At 42.0% G+C, this 25715-nt stretch overlaps 1 protein-coding gene across 1 annotated transcript; it reads right to left on the bottom strand.

The window, feature by feature from the left end:
* Positions 1-3838: 3838 nt before the first annotated feature.
* Positions 3839-25398, bottom strand: cfdp1 (craniofacial development protein 1). The gene is made up of 7 exons (XM_083973818.1): positions 25084-25398; positions 22192-22318; positions 20890-21118; positions 19850-19959; positions 14289-14417; positions 7447-7605; positions 3839-5444 (listed from the first exon to the last, which is right to left on the bottom strand). The coding sequence occupies exons 1-7, from the start codon at positions 25154-25156 to the stop codon at positions 5354-5356; spliced, it is 918 nt and encodes a 305-aa protein (XP_083829944.1). The 5' UTR covers positions 25157-25398; the 3' UTR covers positions 3839-5353.
* Positions 25399-25715: the final 317 nt, after the last annotated feature.

Below are 25715 nucleotides of genomic sequence, written 5' to 3'. Positions count from 1 at the left end.
TCAGAAAGCTACCGTTTGTGTCATAAACACAGGAATATCGACTCTTGACTTGCTTCAAGTAAAAAACACGTATCGGCGCATGTTTGAGTCGCCACCTGACGCTGTCTGTTGAAAAAAATGTACACTTCAAGCAAGTAAAGAGTCGATATTCCTGTGTTTATGACACAAAAGGTAGCTCCTACTGCACCTGAATGCACCGAGCACGGCAGCAGGGTCTTGCACAAGACTTTGAATTAGATCTAGTTTTACAAGCATGTCGGCTTGCTTGAAGTAAATAAACTTCTCGGTGCATGTTTGAGTCGCCATCTGACGCTGTCTGTGGAAAAAAATGCGGCTTTGAGGGATGTAAACAGGCTAACCAGCGGAACTTACATCCACTCCCATTCATTGCTGCCGTAGCGATGCGGGGACAGACCAAGCTACCGCAAAACAGGAGCAATTAAACTGAAAATCTTCACATTCCTTCTTTTAGACCCAAAATGATAGGAACATACACCCCCAAGTTGAATTCACCTGGAATTGTCCTTAAAGGTTTATTTGTAATGTTTAGGTCTGCTGCCTGAAATAAACCTATTTCTATTTTCTATTTCCTATGTACGAAAGAAGCAATATTTGAAAATGTGTTATTAAAGTTTTCCTTTGAAAATGTTTAAAAGCCATATGTAAATGTTTATACATTTAGAGATGGTACAAGTTTCTGTATTATTTGCAATGTATTATTATAATTTGGATGTGGTTTAAATACATTAAAGTATGTTTTTTTACCTGGAAGTAGTCCCACAAGTCTTTCAGCCTTTAGTATACTTGTAACACATTTGCATGAAGGTAGAAAGTAGTATACCAAAAGTATAATTAAGTATATATTTTAATACACTAACATCTAATTTTTAATGTACTTATAATACAAACAAAGTACACTTTAATTTAACTAATTAGGCATATATTAGTACATGAAATGTCATGTACTTAAAGTGCACTAAATATACTTTAAGTTGTTCCACTTTAGTACACAAAAGTACACTAAATACACTTTAAGTTGAGCTTTTCTACAACTTAATTACAACTTAAATATACTTAACACAAAATTAGTTGTTCCAATTTAGCACTCTTCAAGTTAACTAATCTTAAACACACTTGAAATATAATGATGATTAGTGTGGCTTGAAGTACACAAAAGTATGCTAAATTTTAGTACACTTAGTACATTAATTTTTCACCAGGGGTGACTGTAACGCAAACACGACTGGTTCCATGTTAGGCTATATCAAAGAGCCTGCTAACTTCTAAACATGATGCAAATGTAGAAGATTTGCAAAAGAAACTAAATCTACCGTACTTAAAGGTCCAGTGCGTAGGCCTATGTTGGATACCCCTCCTCTACTCTCATCCCGCCCTTTCCCAGTGTGTAAGGGAACAACAGTGGCCTGAAGGTATCGTAATAAAAGCTCTGTGAAGCTGGTGACTAATTGAACACAACTAGGCCTATGTGTAATGTCATTCATCTGAGAAGAATCAAAGCTATTGTAAAAAAAAAACTCAACAATAGTCTGGCCTCAACATCCACCACCTTTCTCCGACGCCTTCAACCACATCCCTTGTGAAACTGGAACTGGGAACAGTAAGGATGAAAACAGAGCTGTCTCCATGGCAACTCAGACATCAGGTGTTCATTAGAGCAGTCATTCCCAAACTGTGGGCCGCGGCCCACCACGGTATTGCAAGTGGGCCGCCAAATCATTTTCAAAATAGTATGATTTTTGTGGAAATATTTTTTAAAAGATATTATATGTAATATTAGGCCTGGGCGATAAAACAATCTCCAATCTGGACCGCGATTACGATTATCGGCTATGGGCATGTTTCCTTGATCACACACGGCAGAAATAAATGCGACAGCAGCCTGTCATCGCCATAACAGTGTGTGTGTGTCTGTGTCAGCGCTGTACACAGACACACACACACACGGGAGCGTCAAGTAAAAAAGCTAAATATTCATCAAGATCCATAGAAGGAGATCCTATTTTACCAAAATAAGAGATGTAGTAGATGTACAGCTGCCTATCCCTCTCACTGCAGGTAGCCTAGTCCTAATGCAGTCTAACATTGAACAGAGAGGCATGAACATCTTTATAATGAAAATATTAGAATAAAAATAAAATATTAATATTCTTTAAAATGAAATGGACAGAATGGTGTTTCTGGAGAGTTATAGGAAAACAAAAACAATGTAAATCAAACCAAACTGTGGCCCGTCTCACTCTGAGTGAACAAAAGTAAACTCATGTCATCCTCCCAAACTGAAGCCTTCTCTGTTATTCAGGATTTAGTCAGGATGCTGCTCCAACTGGCAGCATCAGTTGTGTTACAGTAGTGACTGTGGAGCTTCCTACATGCCCCCTACTTTCAGTTCAGTCCTGAGTCTTTATCATTAAATAAAAAATAAAATAAAAAAGTTCTGAGAACGCATCATTTGGTCGATGTAGGGATGAAGGTGGGCCGCGGACATTAAAAAAAATAAATAAATCAGATGTTCTGACTGCTCTTTGGGCTAACATGACAGTCATACTTTTTTTTTTTTTTTTTTTTTTTTAAATACAGTAATGGTGCTACTGCTACATAAAAACTAGTGTTCTTCCTGCCATACATTAACAAGGAGCAGAATTACAACAGGCTGATCGGAGGAGACTGACAGTCATCAGAAACATCTCAGGAAAGACAGATAAAGCCGACTTGAAATGGTCCGTTGTGTTGCCTGTAGCAGGTTGTGGGTGGATTCTGGTTGGATCAGTTCAGCAGCAGAGGTCTGGTGCGCTCTTCTTGCTTGATCTGAATATAACACATTTCTGTTGGTTGGTTGGTTTAACAGCTCTAACCTACCTTCAGTCCACATACCAAACAGAGAGAGGGGGCGTGGTGTCAGAAAGTAAAACGTTTAATTATTCACAAGCAGTAGATTTAACACAACTCTTACTGTGGCTCTGTTCTCTTGGGCTCTTGTGTTTCTGTGTCAAAGATGGTTGCTGTTTCTATCAAGTAACATTATGGTATTGACATCCGACTGCCATCACATACATCACATGATGTTGATGTCATGGATTATAAATAAAGACACGCATTCTCTGTGACATCATCCACAGGTTTCAGGAAACCTTTTTTTTTTCTTTTAAAGATGTGTGAGCTGCTCCAATGTCGCCATCTTGCCAGAGCCTGACTCCGCCCCCTAATTCCCAGGTAAACCAAATCTGGTGAAAGAGGAGGGGCATGTGTGGAGCCAAGATTTCGGTGCATTCCAAGTATGTAGCTAGCATACACTCACCCACACTCAAAGAGGCCACGCCCCCAATGACACATTACTTACGTCTTTCTTAAAATGAACAGTTGTCATGAAGGAGCTGCCACCAAGTTTATTCCTGCTGTAGAGGTTGGATGTTTTAACATAGGAGCCAATGGGGACTGATTCACTGTTAGAGGTACACTCTAGTGGTCAGTATGGGAACTGCAGCTTCTTGTTGTTCAGTGTTGGCCTCACGTTTAAAGCAGAACTATGCAAGTCGACCGGAAATAGCTCGCTCCTTCGTTGGTTTCTCTTTTTTTCCCTCTCCTGGGCTCCCCCACAGTTCTGGGAGGCACATGTCACTGTCGTAAAAAAAAAACTCGCCGCCACCACCTCCTCCACCCCCTCCCTACACGTGCTTGTGTTTACTGCTGAAGGTAGAGAGCGGTGTTTGCTAAACCCTGCTAACACGGAGCTAACGCTAACACGGAGCTAATGCTAACACGGCGCTAACGCTAATACGGCCACACACAGACAAAGACACAAAGACACAGACATACACACACATGAATAAAGGTTCCAAAACGCGAAGGCGTGTGTGTGTCATGATGTATTACATTATCTTATAAAAGATCCATGGTGTGTGTGTGTCCGTGTTAGCATTAGCTCCGTGTTAGCCACAAGCCGAACTTCTAAACATTTCATGTTTCCATGGTTTCCTCCGACTTTCCGAACTCAAACCAATCACGATTCATGACATGCATGACGTCATCTGCGTTCTTATCTCGTACTGCCGTAAGGCAGTTTCTCGCGATAGTTCTATCCATTGATGAGATTTGGGACACCGAGACGGAGGACTGATCTTGCAAGTGCGGTTTTCAGCCAGTGGGGGGGGGGGTTGGTGCATTGGCCTAGACCCCATTCACCTCATAATAGGTCACTCAACCATCACAGTGTCTCTGAGCCACAATAATTACAGCCGGAATCCTGCATAGTTCTGCTTTAAGTCCTGGAGGTTGTAACTTGCTTAAAGGGATAGTTCACCCAAAATTGAAATTTCACTCATTATCTACTCAACCTTATGTGGACTAAGGGCTGGGAGAAGTTTCAGAGTCCTCCGTGGCTTCTCTGACTAATACAAGACGGACATTACATACGAGCAGCATGGAGGTATTTGGATGTTTTTTGGTGTGTCTTTTTGTTACGAAGACAGTTGGTATTGCTACGCCGAGACCCCCTGTAACTCAGAAAAGCCACGGAGGACTCTGAAACTTCTCCCAGCCCTTAGTCCACATGAGGGTGAGTAGATAATGAGTGAAATTTCAATTTTGGGTGAACTATCCCTTTAATGTGAGATGGAAATGGTGTCCATGGTTTAACCCTCGTGCATAGGGTTAAAAAGTCCCCGTTTGGACATTCTCTATAATATATAACTTTGGCTGTGTTGATGCATTTGCCATAAAATTTGCTACAGGTGTGTATTTTGGGTGAATTTAGGTATTTCAGGAAAGAAAATGTTTTTAAGTCTTTAATGTTGAAAGGAAATTTTATTTTGGTAAAAAACTAAATCTAGTTCTCTGCTCACTGCCCAACTTAAATTCACCCTCTAGCCAAACATTAACCAGATCCTTATAAATTGGTTCATGTTATTATTCTGGTCTGACAGTGACTGGGTGAGTGTGATGTTTTCATTACAAACAGAAATAAGGGACAAAATGACCAAAATGAGAACAATGTTGTTATAAAACTAAATGATTCTTTAACCCTGAAGCTGAGCCCTGGTTTTCAACAGGAAGTAGGAGAGAGCCACCTCACTTCTTCTCACAAACACCCTCAGTGTGACGGTTGGTTCCCACAGTGATGGAAGCACAGTCAGGACACAGACTCAGTCTATTAATACCCCGACCTGAAATAGACTGAAGCCACTGCACCAGCGAGCTCCCACAACTCTGTCATTAGAGAGAGATACAGGCAGTCAAACATCTGTTCCACTGTGTGTGTGTGTGTGTGTGTGTGTGTGTGTGTGTGTGTGTGTGTGTTTGTGTATATATGTGTGTATGTGTACACTGTCAGTCTGTGTCATTGTTTCATGTTGTTCAGTCGCACAGCTTTTTCTCTCTCAAACTGCCGGTGGTCGACTCGCTCCAAGAAGTTCTTCCGCTCCACATACCTAAACACACACACACAGAAAGAATACAGAAAGAAAGAGAGCTTTAGACCTACTTTTACCAGCACATGTAAAAACACACTGATACCATACTTATGCACCAACTTCCAACCAAGCAGAAGAATAGGAGCTAATTTAAAAACACTCAGCAGCACTAACAGGGACTCAAATCATTCCACACACACACACACACAGAGCTGGAAAAGCTGTGTGACCGCTTTCTGTGTTGAAATGGAAAAAGTCGTGGGGGAGATGTTGGTTAGTGGTGGGAAAATGTCTGTGTTTTGGGGGGGGGGCCTCTGGTGTCAGCTTGACTTGTCCCTGGAGTAGCCACTGCTCTGACTCTCCATCTGTCCTGACTGAAGCGTGACTAATGTCAGATGAATTGTCACCGACATGAGGAAGACGCTCACGGAGCTGCTGCTTCTCAGAAAAATCATTTAAAAAAAATTAGGATCAACCTGAGGCTGTTAGTTTCCTTATATTTTAGGTCTAAGAGAAGAATCTGAAAATGGGAGCAGACCGATCTTATGCTGTTTAGGCTATTTACATCCCACAAAACCACTTTTTTCCACAGATGGCTATTCAAACATACACCGAGGGGTTTGTTTTTTTCAAGAAAGCCAACATGTTTGTAAATGGAGCTGTAATACAAAGTCACGCGCAAACTCGAAGTCTCGCATGAGAGTCAAGTTGAAAAGAATCCTTCTTTTAGACCTAAAATATAAGGAAACTATAGCCCCAGGTTGAATTTGCCCAGAATTGTCCTTTAAGTCTTGCGTTAGGGCAAAGGTCCTACTGACTTAGACTTTTGACCTTTAATCAGTTTGTCCTCGAGTCCAAGAATGGGACACATGACAAACCTGCAAACAATCTGTGTTGGCTGCTGCCTGCAGAGGTATAAATACTATCCTGTACTGTACATGTATTGTCATAAATAGTCACCAGTGTGGTGGCAGCCGTATTGAATGTGTCATTAGTCCATCATGAGGTAACTGCTCATACCTCTCTAAGTACGTCTTTGGACATCATGGAAATAAAATGATCTATATACGTGGTTACAAACACAGATCCTGGAATGAAGTTATGCACAAAATAATAAGATATGAATGAGGAGCAGACCAAACCACCAAAGTCTAATTTTAACATTTAAAACAAAAGCCTTGATGCTGTTGTTGTGTTGTAAATCTGGTGCCCACATGAGCACGGCTCTCTCACACATGTTGAATAAATGTTTGACTGTGGCGTCTCTGACTGGACTGTCACACAACCTTACAGAGCTGGAAAACACAAGGCAACAGTCACACTAGCATTTAGAACAGTGGCAAAGAAACACTGACACATAGAGAAGAATGATTTCTACTGAATAACAGAACATCTGGATCCAGATGTTCTGCAGTCAGTGAGGGTTAGGGTCAGCGAAAGCTGATTTCACTGGTTCAAAACATTAAAGATCCCATATTATACTCTTTTTACTCAATTTCACTCAGCTGTCAGACGTCCAACTAAACTGTATTCGAAATGTATTGCCCCAAACTGATCCGTGGTCCTGAATGTCGGCTGTCTAAAAGTCGCTCAAATGAGCTCTACTGAGAACAAGCTGTTTCTGTGCCTGCACCTTTAAGTAACATGGTTACTGTACACGGCGTGGTAGGCGTTTTATCGCGCTGAGGGGCCGGCCTCACTCCCGTCGTGACATCACCACAGGAGCTGAGTCTCAACAGCCTGTATGAGCACCGTTTTACCAGTCGGTGGGCTGCTGAGTCGATGCAGGACCCGTTTGCTTTCCTCATTCTAGGAGTTGGTAGGCTCAGGGAGGATCAGTTTATGTATGTAGAGACCAGAAAAAAACTGTTTTTCATAATATGGGACCTTTAAGCATATTTTGTGGTTGGGCCTGTTTTTTAACCCCAATATATCTCAGTTAGGAACACAGAACTGGTGAAATATTTAGTAATTCTGAGTTCAAACTGCCCCGGACCGCCACACGCTGACTGGATCTTACCCCTCTCTGCCTCTGTTGTGGATGGCCAGCTCCTCTGTGATGCCCTCCTCTGATTTAAAAGCGTCCCAGTCCATCTTTGACTTCTCCAGCGTGCTCATCTTCTGCTTTTTACCCCCGAGACGATTCAGGAGACTGGACATGCCTGCAGGCCGCTTGGCGCTGGGGGGGAGGGACACAACAGGACACAGAAATTGAGAAGTCTTTCCAGCAGGCAGACACTGTGAACTTGACTCCAGAGCCTCACCGTTGTCAGTGATGTGTGTCTGTCAGTCAGAGCAGCTTCAGCTCTGTTGGTGAAAGCGGAGGCAGGTGTGCTGGATGAAAAGCGCGTTTGTTTGTTTGTGTTTGTTTGGAGAAATCTAAAACTTGCTACATGCGACACTAATTACAGAGTAACGGAAGAACATGGATAGAAACATGGGAACTGAAACCTTCCTTGTATTGGAAGGATTCTCTCCTCTCTTGATCTACAGCCAGTCAGGCTCCAGAGACCAGTCCATAAAGTCTCTGGTGAACATCCCTGCAGCTGGAAAAGAGCAAGTTTAGGTGCAACCTGCTGAATACACCTTTCAAAATTCATTGGACGCCATGCTATCATTAACTTAAAGGGATAGTTCACCCAAAATTGAAATTTCCCCCTCATGTGGACTAAGGGCTGGGAGAAGTTTCAGAGTCCTCCGTGGCTTCTCTGAGTTACAGGGGGTCTCGGCGTAGCAGTGCATGTCAATATAACGGTTGCAAATGGATACCAACTGTCTTTGTAACCAAAAAACATCCAAATACCTCCATGCTGCTCGTATGTAAAAAACAATTAAATAAGTCTATATTTCAAGCTTGTTTGTAGCGGAAGCTCCTCTTCCCGGTTCGTCAAATTTGGACGAACCAGGGTCTGTCCTCTTCCCAGTTCGTCCAAATTTGACGAACCGGGAAGAGGAGCTTCGAGAAGCTTCCGCTACAAAACAAGCTTGAAATATAGACTTATTTAATTTTTTTTCAGGACAATTTCGCATTTCGGGGCTTCAATACAAGACGGTAGGGCTGTCACTTTTTATTCGACATTCGAATATTCGTTCGATTGTGGGGGGAAAAGTTCGTATTCGAGCTTAATGACCTGCTCGATATGCAGGCTGCAGCAAAGATACTCTATTTACCGTCTTTGGCTGCAGTGCCCGGTGCCTGCATAGCGCCGCGGAACGTCCACTGGACGCAGAAGGGCCGCGAACAGCCGAGAAGCGGAGCCAGTTTACTTTCTGTGCCCATATTAACCGCTGGTGTGGTGTCGCGGCGTGCACCTCCGCGGCCGGCTCGCGCCCTGCAGCGTCTGGTCTATTTTGTGTGAGAGCCGCGAGCAATCGCGTCAAGCTGGGCAGGAAGTCAAACATGAAACAACGAGAGTATCCGGTCAATTTTCAAAATAAAACACCGCGACTGTGTGTGCTGCGGCGGCGGCGGCGGCGGCGGCGGGGGGACGGGGGACGGGGGTGGGTAATATTCGAATATATCCGAACGAATTACGGGTCATTCAATAATCGTTCGAACCTCATTTTTCTAAAAACTGACAGCCCTACAAGACGGACATTACATACGAGCAGCATGGAGGTATTTGGATGTTTTATTTTGTTACGAAGACAGTTGGTATCCATTTGCAACCGTTATATGGACATGCACTGCTACGCCGAGACCCCCTGTAACTCAGAGAAGCCACGGAGGACTCTGAAACTTCTCCCAGCCCTTAGTCCACATGAGGGTGAGTAGATAATGAGTGAAATTTCAATTTTGGGTGAACTATCCCTTTAAACGTGGAGGAGGGGATCTTCTTCTGGAGCATTTTTTTTTTTACTGTATTGCTCGAAATCCTCTTCACAGCCCGATTGCAACCAATTAATTAAATGCTTTGTCACAAAAAAGAAAAATATCAGTCACCTGTGTAATGGACAATCCTGTAAAAACACCATCCAATCATTTTGGACGCCACAAACAAATTCATTGGATGCGTCTATCCAACTGCCACCTGCCCCTCCCGCCCCCCTCTGTGCGTACCCTTCTTCGTGCACTTATCGAGTTTGCATGCTCCATTTACAATACAAAAAGACGATGCCAGAGCCAGAGCTCATGCGAGCTCGCTAAATTCAATGAGACAGTTGCAACAACGTTATGGCCGAAAGCATCAAGTGTTCCTCTGTTCTGGAAGCGTGGCTTCGGAGTGAAGTCTAAAGAAAGGGGTGTGGACTTGTGTATTTTCAATTTGTTTTCCGAGGATCTCCTACTCTACCTTTAAAGCCCCAGTATGTAACTTATTTGGCTTTTTATTAGCAAAAATCAAATATGTCTTTCATAAATACGTATTTCACTGAAGTGGAATCACACCCGCATACAAATGAAAGCTTTCTGGTACCTTAGAATGAGTTGTTACAAGTCGTTACAAATACATAAGTGGGCGACGCACCGAACCGAGGCGGCCATGTTGCATCGCCATTTTTTACGTTCAGTGGCAGCGTGACCGTAGGTAACCATAGAAACTCAGCGGAGCTGTCGGCTCGGCCTGTTAAAACTGTCACCACTGTGTAGTGTGAGGAAGGACGGAGGCACTGGTGTTGCATTCAGGTGCAGTCAGGCAGACGGCCGTCGGCAAACCAACCGGATGTCACCATGACAACATATTGTGACGCCTGTATTGTTTTGCCTCATGCTGGTGGACCACTTGTTTACATAGACGCTTGTTTATCCTGTTACATGCAGCGTCTGTTGTCTGTCTGACGTCTGCCCCATTTCACGTGAATGCAACATCAAGAATACGTTCAGATATGCAACCGCACCACTTGATGGGGGGAATTCCTACATATTATACCTTTAATGACAACAGTCCCAGATATGATCCTAGATGGAGGAGAACAAAGCAGTGTCTGAACTTTCTCGAGCCAAATGTACAACAAAACTGACATTATTGTGTTCGGTGCAAAAGAGGGAAGGTTTAGAGTTCACACTGATCTAGATGAGAAATTTGGGCTCAGAGCTGAACTCATCCGTCCTCTCTGTACTCACATACAGAAGATTATAACACGGCCAAATTCACTGTAAAGCTGCGACCTTGGACTAAATTCTGATGGAGATACATGTGACTGACTGTGATATCTTCATCAATGGTCTTGAAAAGTTAGTCGGTCTCTCTGACTCTTGTGGAGCTCATATGGCTGAGGAACATGACATCTGCTGTGGGGTGGCTCCAGGGAGCTGCCTTGGCCCATACATGTATACATGGAATGGAAATCCATTGCTGCCAAGTACAGAACTCACTGAGTATCTTGGGTCTTTTCATCTAACTCCGTCTTGTTCTGCGCTGCCAGGCCAGCTGCTACACAGCTCCTGTGTCACATGTGTGTGTGTGTGTGCGTCTCAGTCATTGTGCAGCCTGAGATTTCCTTCCTGTCCATGAATAGACCAATAAGTGTGAGCTTCCACTCCAGCCACAGCTGAGTCTTTTCATCCCAACCATTAATATATTCATATATTAAGGTGCCCAAGTTTCTGTGACCTCAGTGTAGCACGAGATTTTTTTTTTCATCTTGTTTGTGATTCTGTGTTTGTGACAATTTATCCGTCCGTCTGTCTTGTGTGTCCAGTAAATACTGAACACACACACACGCACATCATCAAACCCACGTCTCAACATCTCACTGGCAGAGGAAATGAATCCTTCACTGCTGGCTCACAGCACAAAAGAAAAACATTTGATCCTGCTGTAAAAGAAATCTGCTCAACTACTGCTGCCCCCATTTCTCTGTTTTTAGTCTAATTTAAGTCAAATGCTGTGAGTCTGACACAGTTACCTTTTGTTTTTGATGCTTTTCCATTAGGCGTCATCATGCTCTGTAAAGTCATCCTTTCACATGATCCAGTTAACTCACCTATAGCCCTATATACCCTCCTCTGTGCCTTCATCTTGTACATGTAAACTCCTGATGGAACTGTGGGATATGACTGTTCAGGATATAAACTGGACCAAAACATGGACTCTTCCTGACACATACTGGTAGTTACGCTACAGCCATTTCTTTTAAAGAGATTTATTTTAAGATCACACATCGCTGTCATTATTCAAGAAGCACTTTGATGTAGCATGCACCCTTAGATTATCTTCCATCTCTCTTTGTGAACACACTTGAAGTCTGTGGCAAAGGATCTGTTGTTTCATTTGGGACTATATTTTTAAATTTGGTCTTCTTTATGACAGGAGACACATAGCCTACTGTCAGGCTTATTTCTTACATGCTTCACAGAGGTCTGCAGGGGTGCATACCTCCATAACAATGGTCACTTCATTCTATCCCACCTCTATTTTGAATGTAATTTCTCACTTTGTGTTCTGTTGTCTGACATTTGTTTTACTGTGGGACACGACTGGCAGAATCCCTGTCTCTCTCTAAATTTAGTAAGCATGCACTTTCAGCCTGATCTTTTATTTATAAGCACAACCTTTCTTCAAATAGATATTTTATACGGAACAATAGAGATCTGTGTTATAAAAGAAATCCTTATCTTTTGATTACTGAATGGTTTATACTGTACTGGTGACTCATGTTGTCATTTAGCTAAAGCTTTTAGGTTACCAAGAATTTCTTTGTCATTTTAATATCATGGTTTTAAGATGACAGGGGCCGGCCCCTCCCTCCCTGTTATAGTAAACACGCCACTGTGTTACGTTATATAACCGCTCCACTATCATCTCAACATGCTACAAACAAACACTAACTTCACAATCTCTGTCAGTGTGTATCAGCGTGTGTGTGTGTACAAGGTTAATGAGGGAGTGGTGCTGATGGCTCTTTCCTGTTGTTCCTTAGTTGTTGCCTTTTCATGTGCGCGCACACACACACACACCATGGGGAATGAAATATGTCACAGAGGACGAAAGACACGTACACATGTTTATGTGATTATGGATTGATTTACTAAATGTCCCACATGTGTGTATGTGTATGTATGTCTACATGCGTCTGCCTGCACACACACACGACAACATGCACATACACACACCGGACTGGTGATAAAAAGGAAATAACTGGTGGACACACTGTACTTCCTGTCTGCTGGCAGATGATTTCCTGTTTTCTGTCTGGGATTTTGAAAGGGAAGATGCACAGATCCCAAATGATATATTGCCATGGCAACAAAAGGTATTAAAAGAGGTAGGAAAAATGCACACGCACTCACACACAGGTCATATAAAAGGGAAATTCCATGTCGTTGATATCCCAATGGAAGCTCCAGTGCAAAATGAACTGAAAATAACACTCACTCTATAATTTAAGAGTATACTGGTTTATCGATACCACTTATTGATCCAGTACTTTAACAGTACTCAGATGCCGAGGGGAGGAAGAATAAAAAATGCATCATAGACAAATGTCTAGATCAGACACAGGAATAGAGAGAGATTTTTTTTTATCTGGCTATAATAAACATGAAATCCATTTTCTTAAAGAGACAACGAGGAGTTTTGGAAAAGCGAAGTGTTTTCACACTACATTTATGAGCCTCCGCGCACCGTGAAATTCTTTGACCGGCGCAAGACAGACTCATGTTTTCATTCATCAAGAATTAAAGTCAGAGGTTCGAAGACGATCACATACCGTCGTAGTTCCGACCATAAACGGCAATTCGGCGGCGTTATTCTCATGACTCGCCACGAAACCGAAACAAAATAACGATAGAGACAAAACGATATATTCATCGAAAATGGGCCCATTAACAAGTGTGGATAACGTAGATTCATCCACATTAATATGAGACTTTTTTATTGTGGTGGAATTTTTCGTTCTGCCGATGGAGAAACTCCTCGTTGTCCCTTTAATTTGTCCAGTATCAAGACCAGAACCAGGACCAGTGACATTGGAGTTCACTGATACTATGATATTCAAAAATGTTGCCCTTTTTCATATGGTACACTTCCATATAGGAAGAACACATGCTGAAATCATGAATCCCCTCGCCATTCTCTAAACCTGAATCCAACCTGAAACCAAAAACCAGGAGTTAACTCTTGGTTTGGGTGAGGACTAGAGGTAGACTGTGCCTATAGGATATTTCATAAAGTATTGCAATCAGCAGGAGTGCAGGTGGATAGTGGATAATGGCTGACGGCTGTGCAACCTCCACTGGTCGCTTGGGATACATCATCTTATTGCACCAGATCTCCAACCAGAAGGTCAGGCTGACACCACTGAGGACCTGAGATCATTTACATTCAAACAGGGCTCAACAGTAACACTTGTCTGATTTACTAAATATTAATAACCATCCTCCTATATCACAGAAGTGGAGCTTTCCACAGCTAACGTCTGATTTGTTGTGGTCTTCTCAACAGCAGACAGTGAGGGACAAAAGTGTTTATTGTGGTTAAAAATCATTGCGCCTCTCATGTGTTGACTGACTGCACCGACTCCGACTGAGCTGGTCCACTGACCGTCCACTGGTGATGTGCTTTCTCATATTGGCCGATTAATCAGCTGTCGGCTTTTCCTGCTCTAAACTATCGTTATTATCTGAGCATTTAAAAATATAAAAACCATCAGTTTTTCATTCAACTAAAATGTCCTCAATCTATTAGGGACATACTTGATCTGGTTTGCATACCCAACAACAAATGGTCACCAAAACAACTGGCAGTGCCAAATTATCATCTACCCTCATTTGCAGATGTTGGTGTGGGACTGAACATGTCATGTCATGTATGCAGGTGTGTGTGTGTGTGTGTGTGTGTGTGTGTGTGTGTGTGTGTGTGTGTGTGTGTGTGTGTGTGTGTGTGTGTGTGTGTGTGTGTGTGTGTGTGTGTGTGTGTGTACCTGGGACCAGGTTGACTGGGGAGTGTGCAGCTCTCTTCTTCTTCATCTTCATCTTCCTCCGGATTGGTGTTTTGACTCTTCAGAAAACTCTTGGCCTCTTTGGAGTCTGCAGACACCTCTTTACTCACCCTGACAGAGAAAACACACACACAAGCTCATCAGGAAACACTGGTAAAACACAGTGGTCAACTTAGTAGCTGCACTTATTCTTAAAGCTCCAGTATGTAACTTATTTGGCTTTTTATAGCAAAAATCAAATATGTCTTTCATAAATACGTATTTCACTGAAGTGGAATCACAGCCACATACAAATGAAAGCTTTCTGGTACCTTAGAATGAGTTGTTACAAGTCGTTACAAATACATAAGTGGGTGACGCATCGAACCGAGGCGGCCATGTTGCATCGCCATTTTTTACGTTGAGTGGCAGCGTGACCGTAGGTCACTGGTGTTGCATTCAGGTGCAGTCAGGCAGACGGCCGTCGGCAAACCAACCGGATGTAATTTTACTCCACCAGAGAAAGACGGTAAAACGTGGGTCAGGTAAACAATACCACATCACCATGACAACATATTGTCACGCCTGTATTGTTTTGCCTTGTGCTGGCGGACCACTTGTTTACATAGACACTTGTTTATCCTGTTACTTGCAGCGTCTGTTGTCTGTCTGACGTGAATGCAACATCAAGAATACGTTCTGATATGCAACCGCACCACTAGATGGGGAGAATTCCTACACATTATACCTTTAATAACTGATTGATTGGACTGATTGATGCCTCGCATGTTCATATATCATGCTGTGATCTGTTGGATGATACAAGCCTTTGTTTAAACCTTCGATATTAAGTTGCATTGAGTAATTCACTTTATTTTTTCTGTTCCGTATGTATATGGTTTTTACATCCCGTATGCATTAGATCATCATCAACGTATTCTGTAAGATGCGAATCAAATCAAAAACGTGACGTCAGTTCAAGGAGGGTAAGAAGAGCTGCTTTGTCTGCTGCACTTGTTCTTTTAGAGATGAATTATTGAAGGAGGAGCTCCTCAGGCAGCCTGTCTTCAAACTCAGCAGCATCCACGTGTGTTTTCCAGCTCATGCTCAGGAGGCTCATTTGAGGTGCAGTGGCTGTGTGGACATAACAATTTGGTGGATCACCACAGACTCAGACAACCAACAGTGATGAAATTCACACGCGAAGTCAACATGTAGGTGTAAGTCAACATGAGTCTGAGAACCTGCCTCGTCCTAACCACTGAGACATTTTGCTATGTCTCAATTCAGGCACCTCCAGGTTCATACTTGCTATTTTGAGAGCTTAGGTGTGTTCACACTGGCACAAGGACAGCAACATGTTCACTGCAGTTGCTGATATGAGACATAGCAATATTCTGGCAGAATTAATGGAGGCATTAACAAATCCCAGGAGGATTCATGCTACATATCATGCTGAAGGAACAATATCTGCATTGCCAAGATTCCTAAAGCTTCGGTCTTTCAGGCTATCAGCAGCATCAATTACCACTTGGAAACAGATTGTCATTCTGTCGCCAAATGTTTCACACAACATGTGTTTTTTCAGACTGACTTCTTCCTGGTGCCAGGAGGAGGGAGGGGTGAGGAACCCTGGTGGATCCAGAGGAGTCACCAGGTCTTTATGTTCAGATGCAAAAGGAACAAAGTCACAGTGTTTCGTTCCAGTGCGAGCCTGACAGATGGATCGATGCAGCATCGGCAACAATGCAGATGTTGTATGATCGGAGCGTCGTGGTGAAGAGGAGCTGAGCCAGAAGGCAAAGAGCTCAATTTACTAGGGATGTCACGATTACTTGTTTTCACAATGAATTAAGGTATTAAACACGACAATTAATTAATCGTAAAGATTCCTAAATACCGTCACTTCCCAAAAAAGATTATGTATGAACCGTATCGGCAGACGTGCGCCAAAATAAAGGTGAATGCACAAATACTGGTCCATTTATTTAACGTAACATTGAATTGGTAGGAATTTAAATGTTAGCATGTCATTTGCATTTAAAAAAAAACACAAAATAAAACAAAAAATAATTAAAATAAACAGAAACATTTGGTATAGATGGCAATTTATGACCTGAATATTTCAAACGCATCCCCTGAGGGGGATTAAGAATTGGTCATATTAATAGATACTTGAAATATTTTGTGTTAACGATGAGTAATGTAATTATATTTTGACTATATTTGATTTTACACATGCATAGTGTTGTGAAATTAATTAATTAATTGCATAATAATCATGATAATTGTAATACTGTGATTATTTTTTTGACAATAATCGTACCAAGAATATGACATCCCTACAATTTACTGATCAATCTTTGTTCCAATCCAAGGGAGACTGAGACTGCATGCACAGGAGGCTGAAATGTGTTTTCTTGGCAGGGTGGGGAGAGAAGTGCTTCACGGTGAATGAAAGGAGCCAGTTGAGGTGGTTCAGGTATCTGAAAAGGATGCCTCTTGGCCATCTCCCTCTGAGGGCAAGTCTGACTGAGAGAGAAGGCCGCGGGGCAGACCTGCAACTCGCTGGAGGGATGACATATCCCATTTGGCCTGGGAACATCTCATGGTTTCCCAGGAGAGGCTGGAAAGAACTGCTTAGAGAGAGGGATGTGTGGAATACCGTGTTTAACCTGCTGCCACCGTGATGCCATCCCAGAAAACCTTAAAAGTGTACAGAAATGGCCGTTTGTCCTGTTTGTTGCGCCGAGTTGTCAAGAGCTGCAACACAAGTTTACCCGAGTAAGGAAAACGAATTTGATTGGTTATCAAGCAGGCGGGACATTCAAAGCTTGGGGCGAGCCCGAGCTCCGTGTGTGTGTGTGTCTCAGACGTTTGAATGACGGATGACGGATCCAATATCCGTGGCTGGTGAATCGTGTACATGAGCAGGCTGACGTATAATCCATGCACCTGCATTATCCAATGCGAAAAAAAAATACACACTTTCATCCCGGATTTACTCAAAAATAGAATTTTGCACAAAGTTTGGCCTACATCGTCTGATAGATGAGTTATTACACTAATTTTATGACCCAGAGTGGGCTTAAATTCAATTTTCTTTTCTGTACACCTTTAAGCACATGGATCTATGAAAATCCAGAGCATCTGTGACAACAATAAGGAGAAATATTTACGAAACTTCTCCCAATTTTCTGATTTTCATCAGCAAGTGAAAATGGTGGATACAGGAAACAAGAAATGATGTTTTTCAATTATACACAACAAACAAACTTAATCGCCAGCTGCTCACTCTGCAACTAAACCTTTTTTTCTTATAAAGGAAATCATAAAACAGGATGCATACATGTGCGCCCACACACACACACATACACACACTGAGTTAGAGACACATATCTGTCCATAATCTCACTATGGGGTTACACAGGACTATATGAGGAAAAACCACTGCATCCTCTGGGAACATCAGCACTGCACAGATGCCACAACCACTTGCATCCATCATGAGGGCTGAAAGGCTTTCCCTGTTATGCATGCTAATTATATGCAGCCATAATTACACAGAGCAGAGCGCAGAGCTCCACAGATGATGAGAAAGAGAATTTTGAAAAAGGCAAGTTTCTTTTCAGTGAGAGAAAGAAAAGACAGAGAGAAAAGAAAGCAAAGACCAAACACGAGGGTCAGCTGATGGACGTCTTGATGCCCTCTGACATATTGTCGTGTTGGGAGCTGTAACCAACATCCCTGAGGAGTGAATGTTCAGACATCACACATGGGAGTCAGTAGCATTTACTGTGGCTCTGGGGACCAGCTCCAACCATCATCCATGTACATCATCCATGCTGCTGTAATTACAGAGCACACAGCTTCATACATAATGAATCAGATGAATTATACCCAGGCTCATATTTAGTCTCTGAATACAGGCTGCGCTCATGTAAACAGTTAGAGGGGGACATTACTCCCTCCACATAACTAGCAGGGGTGTGGCAGTCTGTGTGATATACAGCATGTTCATCTAAGACACTGATCATTAGACTGTGTTCATGGGAACGTTGCTGTTTGTGCATTGGGGCTTATTGAAGGAATGGCATGAGCTGTGATAATCACATGAGTTTGCAATGATGTTGTGAGGTACGCGTTGCATACATGTCTTCGACATATTCAAATCTGAAAAGACTCTCTATCCATGATGTTTCCCAGGGATGCACTTCATTTTCAAAGATCATCTCGCAGCAAAAACCACCGGATGTTATCACTTCTACTTTCAGTAGTGAAGAAATTAGAAAAATACATCTGTCCTTTTTACTGCAACGTAAAGTTCTCTTGCACATTCAGCAACTCCGTCTCTGATCAAGGCGTTTGTCTATGAAGCTTTATTGCTGTTTAATATTGCACACTCCTACACAGATCTTCTCTCTGTGTTCTTAAATTCAACCTGAGACGGGCACAGCATCTGTTCATTAAGAACATAAGAGAAGATTTTTAAAAAGCATATGTTTTCTGTTGTCATTTTCTTACAAAATAAAACTAAGTTAAAGGTGACCAGATCAATAAAAAAATAGTTTTGGGGGAAATGTTTTACATATCATTATTACAGCATCACTGATCATACAATTAGTGTCATTATTATGTCTGAGTAGAGAGAATTTACAACCAATATTCAAATTATCATGACTTTTTTTTTTATAGTTTTTTTTCTGCTCAAATATTTTATATAGACAGAAATAATTGAAGCTGCAAGCTAGGCAATTATCAGAGATGCTCACAGCAGCCCATCGGTGCAGCTGTGCATTTTAGTGACTGGCAGACACCACATTCAGGGGCTTATGTCCTGCACAGACCAGCTGGCAACAGACCAACAGAGCATTTTTATATGCATAGTTAATTTGAACCACAGTGTAAAGCCAGAGAAACACACAAAAAACGTGCGCGTGTGTGTGTGTATGTCAGTCAGATAAAGAGCGGACATTGACAGTGTTTTGTGCATCGAATGCTGATGCCATTCAAGAATTGCCTCTTGTTTTCAAAAGGTGTCACTGAAGTCCTCTGCATGGGGCTATCATCTAACATAAAAGTTGGGTCAGACAACCCACATTTGAGGTATGAGAAGAATTTCCTGTTTCATGGCAAATCATCAAAATTGGGTACACCATCATGAGCGAGCTGTTGAACAATGTGAAGACAGGCTCTGAGCCTCTCTGACGGTCTGCCATGGTGATTTATTTTATTTTACCTGTTTATTTGAGATGTAGGCTACCTCTCAAATATCAGGTTTACTGTACTACTTAAATATCCTAACTGCAATCACTGGAACTGAAATTGTGTGTGTTTGTGTGTGTGCGTGCATACATGCATGTGTGTGGGTGTGTCACCACCTACTGGTCAATATGAGATATGAGAACTAGATGTGAGAACAGCTTAGTCTGAAGGAAGTGAACATACAGCATCTCTAATCCATCTTCCAGTGTAGAAACTAAGACGTCTTACTAGTCTGGACAGATATGTTAATGAACCATGTGTTTCCTTCTTTCATTAAACGTAAGAACAGTGATTCATACCTAACTTCTTCTCCAGCGAAGTCAAAAACTTTAGTGATGGTGACTGTAGCAGGTGCTGGCTGTTTTGCTTGTGTACTCACTGGAGAAACCTTCGCCACCGAAGAACTGGCCTGAGGATCAGAACAACATTAAAATGTGTTGTGGTGAGCTTGTGCATCCAGATGAACAATAACACAGCCATTTTACATGTTAGGACTTTTTTTTTTTTTTAGTTTTTTTTTTTGGAAAGGGGGAGGCAGAGAGAGGGGGAATGACATGCAGGAAAGGTCTGCCCGACGCGGGACTCGAACCGGGCACGCCTGTGTTGAGGACTGTAGCCTCTACATGGGGCGGCCACTTTAACCACTGCGCCACGCACCGCCCCAGGACTTAAACCTCTTTCACGTTAAAGGAATATTTCAACATTTTGGCAAATTGGCCCATAGCCATAATCCCTATAGTTTTAGCAGTAGGTTCGTTACCTTTAATTGTCAGTGCAAGCTATTTTTAGAACGGCGGAGCAGAGCCATGAGTTGCTCAGAGCTACGCTACGGAGGCTAATGGGATTTCTTAGTTTCCCTCATCAAACTCATCAAATACACAATCCAACAACTCCAAAACGCTCTGGTGGACAAGTTGTGACCTGCACATTCACCTAGCTATGAGATAATAACGGAACGTTACGAGATTACGTTGTTTTCGAGGTAAATGCGTGTTCCTATCGAGGGCAGTTTTTCGGCAAGCAGTCTCTGCATTTACCTCTAAAACAACTCTGTCTCATAACGTTCTGTTATTATCTCATATTGTGGTGAATGTGCAGGTCACAACTTGTCCACCAGAGCGTTTTGGAGTTGTTGGATTGTGTATTTGATGAGTCCCATTAGCCTCCGTAGCGTAGCTCTGAGCAGCTCACGGCTCTGCTGCGCCGTTCTGAAAATAGCTTGCACCGACAAATAAAGGTAACAAACCTACTGCTACGACTATAGGTCGTCCAAGATGTTGAACTATCCCTTTAAACATGGCAGTTGGACTGTTTCTCTTTGAACGCAGGACATATTTACCTTCTGTGTGATACTCGACTGTGAGGCAGGTGCGGATTCTTTGGGCCTGGTTCCAACGTCAGACAGGAAACTGGCCCAGAGGTCATCAGATTTCTTCTTCTCCTTCACGTCATCGTTCTCCTCTGCTTTAGTCGGCTTTTCAAATTCTTCCTGTGACGGCTTTGCCTCCTCTGATTCACCTTTAGCCCTGTCCTCCGTCTCTATCTTCAGGACTCCTTCCTTCCTCTTTCTGTGGATGATTTTCAAGAATAAAAAGGTCATCATCATTGGCATCATCTCCAGTGACAGCAGAGTCAAACTCTGTGTATATGCTAACATTGTAAGGCCAATGGAGCGCAGAGATCTTAAAACTGCCATGACCTCAGCAATTTCAAGAATCAAGAGATCAGTTCTGCATCCTCTTTCAGAAGTTATCTGGATTAGTTTTACATAAAACAGAAAACGCTGATAGATGACAGGACTGTCCCAGACCATAATCAAAGCTGAAACCACTGTGGGGCACCAGCAGAACCCATTACCCTGGTAACAGATGTTGCCTCCATCCAGAGGTTGTCGTTGAAAATGACACAGCACATCGCAGTACAGTTTTACCATTCTGCTCATGATGGGGTTGATATCAAAATATTGTCATGTTATAAGACTATGAATAAGTTTTCAATGATCCTTAGTTTTACAGCCATATTGTAAATAGTCATAACACCTTTTCTCCCTAATGCAGTTTTTTTCAACCATGGGGTCGAGACCCCACGTGGGGTTGCCTGAAATGTCTAGTAATTGATAAAAAAAAAAAATTACAGATAAAAATATTCTTTTAACTAATTGTTATTATTTTTGAAATTATGATTAAAAACACCACACACAATCTTAAACAACTGTATTCTATACTTTCACTTTCTCGGATATAAATCGAGTTCAAATAAAATGCAACATATAAAAATACCTGAGCTGACACATGATTGACAGCCACGATCACATGATCGGGGGTTGCCAGAGATTTGTGATGTCAAAATGGGGTCATGAGCCAAAAAAGGTTGGGAATCACTGCACTAATGCCAACACATCACAATTTTTAAATTGTTATTTCTTTCACCTTGATTGTTAATAAAAATTGTATTTACTTTGTAGTTAATAAATCCCTTTTAAGTCACACCTTCTGATGAGACTGGTCACATTAATCAATGAAACCATTCAATACCGTCTTTTCTGAGGACCGATGCCTCCAATTAATGAGGATTTTTTTATTCATCAATTGTGGTGTTCAAGCAGCAACCTTGACCCAATGACTCTGTCAGACCCTCTCACCTCATACTGATGTGCTTTTTACTCTTCTTCTTCTTGCTGACATCACCAGGATGTGGCACACTGTCGTCCTCACGCAGCGGCTCTTCCTTCTCACACTCATTAAGGTCGTCCTCACTGAGGTTATCATCTGAGAAGGAAGTACACAGAAGGCAGTGGAGGTGAGAAGAACATTTTAACAACAGATCACAGGGATATGACACTTTTACTTTTTCATAAATACACAACAAAAACAATGTTTTTCCTTACTTTATGGTACTTGGTGAAACCATTTTAATGATATGCACTAATGACATGTAGGGGTGGGCAAAAATATTGAAATATTGATATATCGCGATACTTTATATCGCGATATATCAAATAATAAATCATGTTTCAGACGTAAATCCAGTACGACTTCCGCACCTCTGCTCACTGTCACTGTACTGCTACCTCAGACAGTGTGTTGTTCATGCAAGTTGTAACTGGCGCTTGTATAGTTACAATAAAATGGCATGGATAATTTGAATTAAATTGTTTTGACTCAGTTTGTCCCATGAATTATTACTACCATCTGATGTACATACAACTCAACTTTTAAGAGCCTGCCTTTTACATTTTTCAGTGAACTATGTATATCACCCCTAATGACATGTTAGTCGTCCTAATGTCAATAAACCGAATACTATGAACCTCATGGTCGAGATGTGGCTGCAATACCATTAAATGCAGTGTGTGGTTGAGACCAGGGCATCACACTGGTCAACTGGTCAGTTGCAACAGCTGCATGTTATGTGACACAAGTCACTATCATCCCAGGTAAGAAACTATTTGCCTGTTTTTCATCCCTACGTACAAGCAAAAAAAAAAAAATTAAAAAATCCAAACTGCACTATTATGGAATAAATAATACATGTTTTACAGAGTACAGGTGTATTTGTATAACAGTATAACATTTGTATAACAGTCTTGAAGGAGTTCCCAGAGGTGCTGAGCACTTGTTGGCTGTTTTGCCTTCACTCTGTGGTCCAGCTCATCCCAAACCATCTCAGTTGGGTTTAGGTCAGGTGACAGATAAGACTTTTGTTTTACAGTTTTTCTCGATTGCTAAGACACATTTCTCGAAAGCTTCTCTCATTTTCTCTAAACTGTGAACACAAACCCCAATTTTCAAGCTACATTCACAAAACCTCAGACTCTTCTTGCAAAACCAAACTTTCACCAAACAGTTCAATCTGTGCCCAAAACTGAACTATGTTGTCAAATCGTGCCCCGAGTCAATCAAAATTGAAAACACTACTGAGCAGTCACTAAACACTACATAGAAAAATAGAAAATACAACGCTCAGGACATGAAGCTGTAGAAATAAATGTTTATCGTTCACTGTAGGCTAAATGCATGATGCAAAACAAAAAACCTGTGCATTTACTGTAGCACTTCTCTCCTTCCCTTTCTTTCACCCTCCTCCCTCCCTCCCCACATCCATTTCATCCCCTTTTCCTTCCTTCTTCTTTTTTCTTCCCAGTTCATCCCTCCCTCCCTCATCCTTTCTTCCTTCACCCTGTCATCTCTCATCTTCTCCTCTTGCAAAACAAAAAACCTGTGCATTTAGCACTTGTACATAGTACAGTACAAAAAACAGAAACCCTGTGCATTTTACACGTAGCACTTGTACAGTAGAAAAACAAACAGAAATCTTGTGCATTTAGCACTTGTATGCAGTAGGCCTGCGTAAAAATAAAGTACAAAAACATAGAAATGAGAAGTGCATAACTCAGCCATCATCATTTCTCTGTATTGGATCAGGCCACAGGACTTCATCCTCAACTAGCTTACAGTATATGTGCCCTCACATCATTGGACACAAGTGTGATCAATTTTGAGTTGTTGTGTTCAACCAATGAAACCCGTGCTTTAGTTGTGTTTGACTTTTGCCACCTGTGCTCAGCATTATGCAACACAGGTGCATCACAATGAAAATGTGTTGGTAAGTTGTGTCTAAACAGGTGAAAAGTGCTGATAGTTTTGCTTAGAGTGACTGACTCAATCAGTGGGTTCAGGCAACTGAGAATTTGGTTCAGACAACAGGGTTTAGTGTTTTAGCAACTGAGAAAAACTGTAATTAGCCTAACATGTTTGTGTTTCCACATGTGTTATTTCATAGTTTGATGTCTTCAGTATGGATTTTACGATGTAGAAGGTAGAAACATAAAGAAAAACCACTGAATGAGATGTGTCCAAACCTTTGACTGGTATTGATGAATCTAACTGAAGCCGAAATTACAAAGACTCATAACTGAGGTCGTGGTGTAGGCCAGTGGTTCTCAAACTTTTTTACACCAAGGACCCCTAAACTGATAGAAATTATACCACAGACCCCCATTTGTCAACATTTTGGAACAAACACCAGGAATACACCAATATTTGTTATGAAACTGAATTTAAATTAGGGTCAATGCCGTGGATTTTTGGAAAGATTTTTATTGAAATTATAGAAAAAATCACATAATTTCTTGGGAAAAGTTGTAAAAAAGATTCTAGGGCAAAAGTTTTAAAAATTCAAAAACGTTGTGGGAGTTGGGGACCCCCTTGAACCCTCTCAAGGACCCCTGGGGGTCCTCGAACCCCACTTTGAGAACCACTGGTGTAGGCTACGTTGGAGAAAGCAGCACCTGACTGTTTTCTAAACGCCCCTCCTCCGTAAACACAGGTAAAAACGAGAACAAAACAATAAATACATTTATTATCGAGAATGCTTTAGTTCTTCATATTAGGTGGCACCATGTGTGTGCGAGCTAATGTTGACTGTACCTTGGTCATCGACGTTAGCCACAACAACACGTCGTTAAATCAGCTCCATCCCGTAATAACTGGTGTTTACTACTAACACAGCTGCAGCTGGCTGCGGTCCTCACCTGATGGGACGTAGTCTGCGTCTTCATTAGACGAGTATCCGTCAGAGTCGTAGTCAGAGTAGCTGTTCATCATCGTGGAGGAGAAGCTTCACACTGAGGTTCAAGTCAATGAAACAGAGACAAGGCGCCGGTGTGTTTCCTCCTCCCAGCTGCTTCACGGCGGCACAGACGTAACTCCACCGGGTCGTAGACGCCTGCTCACTCCTAGAAGCAGAATTAAAATGCTGTACTTCCAGGTAATGTGGAAGAAAAACACAAAGAGGCTGTGTGAAAGCTAGGAAACGTTGCTCTACTCGAGCTTTTTTGGAAACGAAGAACACACAATGTGACTTCCTGTAGCTACGGCGGGCTCGAAGGTTCAATCTTAATCCGCCCCGCCCCCTTTCAGTTTCTCACCGTGTGGGAGTCTGGTTTTCTTCATACAGTCTAGGTCTAATCCAGTGGATGTAGGAAAAGAGAAGACAGTCCTACACATTTACTCTACGAACTTTAGTCCACAGCAGGGTTCTCACATCCATGTCATGTTTTCAAGGTTTCGTCCATCATTTGAACTCTCCAGGGTGTAATTTAAAAGATTTTATGTTGCTCTTTTCTCCTTATCAAAGCTCATGTATTTCTTTGATATGTTTTTT

Source organism: Trachurus trachurus (genome assembly GCF_905171665.1).
Source record: "Trachurus trachurus genome assembly, chromosome: 6".
Lineage (NCBI taxonomy): Eukaryota > Metazoa > Chordata > Actinopteri > Carangiformes > Carangidae > Trachurus > Trachurus trachurus.
This window is presented reverse-complemented; position numbering and strand designations above follow the sequence as displayed.

Excerpts from the sequence above, each read along its gene's own strand:
- cfdp1 (XM_083973818.1), bottom strand. The coding sequence starts at position 25,156 with ATGATGAACAGCTACTCTGACTACGACTCTGACGGATACTCGTCTAAT. Across the intron at positions 21,119-22,191 it reads AAAAAGCACATCAGTATGAG|AAAGAGGAAGGAAGGAGTCC; the intron begins GTGAGAGGGTCT and ends AATCATCCACAG. Across the intron at positions 19,960-20,889 it reads AGTCGAGTATCACACAGAAG|GCCAGTTCTTCGGTGGCGAA; the intron begins GTAAATATGTCC and ends TCTGATCCTCAG.